The 5,760-nt window shown below is 44.9% G+C and overlaps 1 protein-coding gene across 1 annotated transcript; it reads right to left on the reverse strand.

The window, feature by feature from the left end:
• Window positions 1–265: 265 nt before the first annotated feature.
• Window positions 266–1,426, reverse strand: LOC140392288 (interferon-induced protein with tetratricopeptide repeats 5-like). The gene has a single exon (XM_072477606.1). The coding sequence runs from the start codon at window positions 1,424–1,426 to the stop codon at window positions 266–268; it is 1,161 nt and encodes a 386-aa protein (XP_072333707.1).
• Window positions 1,427–5,760: the final 4,334 nt, after the last annotated feature.

The raw sequence follows: 5,760 nt of genomic DNA on the forward strand, positions 1-5,760 counted from the left end.
GACTTTAATCTGGTGTTGTAGGAAAGTAAATGACAAAGTTTCCGGCCAAACCATTTTATATGTCCGAGAATATGAATGAATCTTTCAGATATGTTAGGTTGGAAATTAATTGTTCGCCTGGATAGAAATGTTTAATTCAGGGAGAGCACGTAACTATTCAGCATCACCAAGTTCAATCTCCAAGATCTTTTCAAAGCATTCCTCCCCATCCAACATATGTATGATCCCACAAATGCAGAAAGTCACGATGTCTGTGGGTTCTTGGCTATTTTCTCCAAATGGGTGCGACAATTGTTCCGTGAGTTTGAGTCATGTTTGATTTTAAATCCTTCCAGAAAATATTTGATGGCATTTGATTTGAGTGTCTGTAATTCTGTTCAAATAACCCAAACTGAAAACGTATTTCTTGCTTATTTTCTGGACATGTATTTTCCAATTCCAGGAGTTTACTGTAGATGTCCTCTGCTTCACGATATTCTTCATTTATGGAACAGATGTGTGCATAACCTAGTTCTGCAAGAATAAATGATGGCCTGAGCTCAAGTGCTTTTTTAAAACACTCTTTACGATCGTTGATTAACGTATCAATTTTGCCAGAACCTTTGCTGCCTTGAGATTTTTTCAGTGTCTGTATTTTGTTTTTGTAACACATGCCTTTCTGGTGGTATAAGAAGGCAGATTTGGGAGTCATTTTTAATGCTTTGTCCAGCAGCTTCAGGGCTTTTTCGATATTTCTAACCTTTCTGTAAAATTTTGCTGCATAACGGAGCACATATGGAAGACCAGGGGACTTCGCCAGTGCTTGTTGAACTAAAGTGTTTGCGTCCTCATATTGCTCGAAGACTCGGAGCTTCAGAGCCAACTGCACCATTGCTTCAGCGTCATTGGGATCGAGCTCAAGCACACGTCTCCATTGCTTCACTGATTGACTTGAGTCAGCACTTTCAGTGGCACCAGAAAGCCCTTCCAGATGAGACAGGACAATCGCATATCCAACGTTCCAGTCAATGTTATTTGGATATTTCTTCTGAGCCATTTCAAAACAATACATTGCCTCGTTATAGGATTGAACGCCAGACTTCAACAGTAACCAACCCTTCTCCCCAGATACTGCAGGTATCATTGCTGTGCACCGAGAGGCATCAGGAAATTGTTTACAGATCCTCTCCAGTTTGTCGAGGTAGGACTGAGCCTCTGTCAGTAGTCCCATGTGATAATATACCCAGGCATAGTTTCCATAGGTGATGATGATTCTTTCATCAAATTCATCTTCATGATTCTCCCTCAGTAATTTTTCAGCTTCCTCTAAGTTTTGAATCGCTTCCACATACTTTCCTTGCAGACAGTTTACAAAAGCGAGTTGGTTATAAGACGTGGCTTTATATTGCATATAAAGATGTATTGAATCTTCTAATCTTCGCTTCATATTGTCCAGGTCAATGTTGTTTCTCTGTGGAGCCCACGTGAAGTGACATTGAAGCTGATCGAGCTCCACTTTCAACAAATCTTTCTGTGTGTTACTGCAAGAGAAAAAAATCTTTCATGATCCATGTTACCTACAATTGTAACTTGCTGATAATGAACTTTTTTTCTTTGGAAATAATTTTAACCCGGGCCTTTGGTTACCACGAGATGACAGAGTAAGGATAATTAGCAATGTTACGGTACCATATGGTACTATGGCATGTAATTCATATTCCAGTACTGGATCCTATTGGTGACTCTGAACACTGACATTACAAGAGAATTATTGTTTTGTTTAAAAAAAAAATTATTCTCCTCCTTTTTCACATTTTCTCCCAAATGTACAGAGGTTGATCTTCACCCTACCAGGATCCGCCTTCGGGCGATAAACAAGGCGAAGCCTACAACATCTGCCTCCGTTCCCGTTTTCAACCCCGGCTGGTCCGACACCCCAAATATGGCCTCCAGAGGGCCCGGGCCCAGTTTCACGTTCATCACTTTAGAGAATACCCTCCTTCCAGTAATCCTCCAGTTTTGGACAGGACCAAAACATATGAACGTGGTTTGCGGGCCCCCCTTCCCCCGCAACGTTCACACACATCTTCTACCTCCTCAAAGAGCCAGCTCATACTCGCCCTTGTGAGGTGTGCTCTATCTACCACCTTGAGCTGTGAAGTGGGAAATGGTTCAGAAGGGCACTTGGCACAGAAGATGGCTGCCTGACACACAAGATGGAGACACAGAGAATAAAGCAGGCATAACTGATGCCTGGAGCCCAGTGGGGTGCCAGTGGGACAGATAGGAACAGATCCAGGACAAAGGGAGCCAGACAGGAAGATTAAGAAATACATAAATGCGGGACACCACTTGAATAAAGCTGACTTCAGCCAAGGTGTACACAATGATATGCTAATACGAATATCTTGGGCCATTTCCTAAAACAAAGGGACAATTGATACTGGTTTCCTGCTGCTACCTGTAACCTGTAAAACCTCTTTAACTATAACCATGTGTAAATGGCAAAACGCTTACAAATAGCGATGTACAATCTATAAAATGTTTAAAGATAACAAGGTGATAATTGTTTTGTATCTGGGCTCATTGTGAACCCGAAGTGGCTGTTTAAAGATAACAAGATGATAATTGTTTTGTATCTGGGCTCATTGTGAACCCAAAGTATAAAATGAATGACTGCCATTCTAACCACGAGAAAGGTTAGCTACCGTACCGCGGGGTACGTACGCTTTCTCCTGAAGATTTGTGTAACAATAAACTGCACTGATTGAACACAGTAAGTCTGACTCCCGAAGTGGTTGAATTTCCCACAACATATTGGCATAGTCGGCAGGATCTTACTTCTGGTGAGTTCCGATCGAAGGCCTCGATCGGAAAGCTGGGGTAAAGATTGTTTCGAATCTGCAGGAGTCAGACAGGTCAAAAGGTGCAGTTTAAAATAAGGTACCTATAGTGATAAGCATAGTGATATAAGTCTTGACTGTATAGTGACATGATAATAGATAAAGTTTGGTACTAACTGCTGATAGTATTAAGGATTTGTGGCTTGTGCAGATCAACAAATGGAAAAGGTAGTGCTGCCCCAAACGCCCAGCCTTAGACTGGCTGTCAAGAGGAGGAATCTCCCACACGAAGGTCAGGATTTGAAGTGGTCATTGAGGCACCAAAGGCACGAAGGATTGTGAAGCACAAGTGGCAGAAATCGGCTAACCCCGAACTCAGTAGTGGCGAACAAACGCAGAGTTCTTGTATGAAAGTAGAGCATAAGTTGGGTACTGGGCTGTCAAATGTCTTAGTAGCAGTGCGGAAAAGGAGCTGATCAACTCTGACCTAGAGCCGAACTCCGGTGGAGAAGCACGTTGCCGAGGTGGTAATAGTGGACACCGTGAGTATAAGTCAAACCCTGAGAGACGGTAGCGATAGCGCGGCGCTGGAATAGTAATAGTGGCTGGGGGGGGGGGGGGGGGGGGGGGTAGTGAAGTCCCTTCAGTAGAGAGCACATTTTGCTAGGAGGCAGCTGCGGCCGTACAGACGGTGCTAGGGTAGTAATAGTGGCTGGGGGGGTAGTGAAGTCCCTCCAGTAGAGAGCACACTTTACTCATAGGAACCGGGGTTCTTGAAGTCTGCGAGATGGCAGGCAATGATATAAAAAGGGGATCTGCAGTTTCTCTTTTCGAGACATATATGACAGACAGACAAGCGGTGATAAAAAAGATGAAGAAGGACGGCTGGGACACTTCCCAGACCTTAGAACAACAGAGGGGTTGGATAGACAAAGAGAAGAGAAACAAGACTAAAAAGATAGGGATAATGTTAGTACGTGAGTTAGCAGGACGAATTGAACAAGTAGGCACCTCTACTGAAAAGTGGAAGGAAGACAAAGAGAAGATCAGGGAATTAGAATCTAGAGTAAGGGAACTGGAGAAACACAACCACGTGTTGAGAGAACAATAAGGGAGGCGGGAAACCGATCCCCTACCCCCTTACGAGCCCACACAGCAGGGGCCAACCGCCCGTCCGGCAGGGTGGGGTGCGTTAGAATACAATTTAGCGCCAGTAACCCGAGGGGGATCAGAAGCTAATTATAAACCCTTTACCCCAGGTGAGAGACAGCAGATAATGGCTTCCCTGGGCAAATTGCAACCTAGAAGCGCAAACACCAAATTCTGTGAAGAATTAAACACAATCTGGGTAGGACACCAGTTACACCTAAGAGACGTACACCAGCTGGTCAGGGCAGCCTGTCCAGCAGATAAGTGGAGGCAGGTAGCTGGCGGACCCGGCACTCCTGCAGCCCAGGATTATAACGGGGGACGGTGGACACATGCCGTCGCTTTAACAGCAGAGATAGATGCACAGCAGGACCCCTTTGTCCAATTTAAAATGGAAATCCAGAGAGTGTTAGGGAATACTCCCACTAACTGGAGCAAGATCACTACCACAAGACAGCAGAAAAGGGAAGGAGCTTCTGAATACGGGGAACGATTGTTCCACGTGTACCAAGAGAGCTCAGGGCAAGGGAACCCATGCCGTGGGGAACGGGCGTTCATCCAAGCTTTTAAAGATGGACTCTCTAGTGCCCACCAGACTATCCTAAAAATGGGAGTGATTATGTCCCAGGATTACGACGAGTTGGTAGAGTGGGCTAGCGGGGTACAGGTAGAGGAGACATCCCAGGTCAGAGCAAGACCAGAAAGAGTAGCAACCCCCAGTAACGGGAACTGGGCCAAGCCGAAACTGACCTGCCACAATTGTGATGTGGAGATGCCGGCGTTGGACTGGGGTGAGCACAGTACGAAGTCTTACAACACCAGGTTAAAGTCCAACAGGTTTGTTTCGATGTCACTAGCTTTCGGCGCGCTGCTCCTTCCTCAGGTGAGGAAGGAGCAGCGTCACAATTGTGGCCGGCAAGGGCACAATGCGAGGGATTGCGGGGCCCCACAGAAAGGAGACAGACCAGGAGACACTGGGAAGCATTGCAGCCACTGTAATAAGTATGGACACTCAGAGGCAGTGTGTTGGGAGAAGCATGGGAGACCCCCGACCCGATCAATTGGTCCTGCAACATCGATATGTACTCTTTGCCGTAGTTGCTTTGGCCAATCCCAAGGGTGAAGTGGTTGAAGAGGTGCCGTATTTCATATCCTACACAAAACTGACATTGACATACTCTTTCTTCAATCTGTGAGTCTAGTCCCAGTCACCAGAAATAGCTTCCTGTGACTCCTTTCATACATACAATTCCTGGATGTCCTTAGTGAAGTTGATCTACTTTACAATTCCACAAGTATGGGGGAATGATGATTCAGATCCCCCATGTTCCATTAATTCAAGCTCCCTTGTTTGGTACGGTTGGATTTCAGACTCTCCTCTGTTTATACAGTGGGTATATCTTTCAAGATCATGCCCATGACCTTTCCCATCACCGGGTCTGACCTTGTGCACCTTTGCATTTGAATTGCAGTAATAGATACTCTATCCATCTGGGAAATGTACACAGTTCATATACGTCTTCTGTGATTCCGTTTTGTCCCATCTTGATAAATGTGATAGAGCATCCGCATTTGAAGTTCCTCCTAACTTCTGTATTTAATTTTGTAATTATGCTCTGTGAAGATGAGAGACCATCTCTGGTAACGACTCGCAGCCAGAGACGGTATTCCTTTGTATGGGCCAAATTTTGTTGTCAAAGGACTGTGGTCTGTTACCAAGGTAAAATGTTTTCTATACAAGTAGTGAGAAATCAGTTGACTCCAAATATTATACTTTAGGCTTTTTTTT

This window comes from Scyliorhinus torazame, chromosome 16 (genome assembly GCF_047496885.1).
Source record: "Scyliorhinus torazame isolate Kashiwa2021f chromosome 16, sScyTor2.1, whole genome shotgun sequence".
Taxonomy (NCBI): Eukaryota; Metazoa; Chordata; class Chondrichthyes; order Carcharhiniformes; family Scyliorhinidae; genus Scyliorhinus; species Scyliorhinus torazame.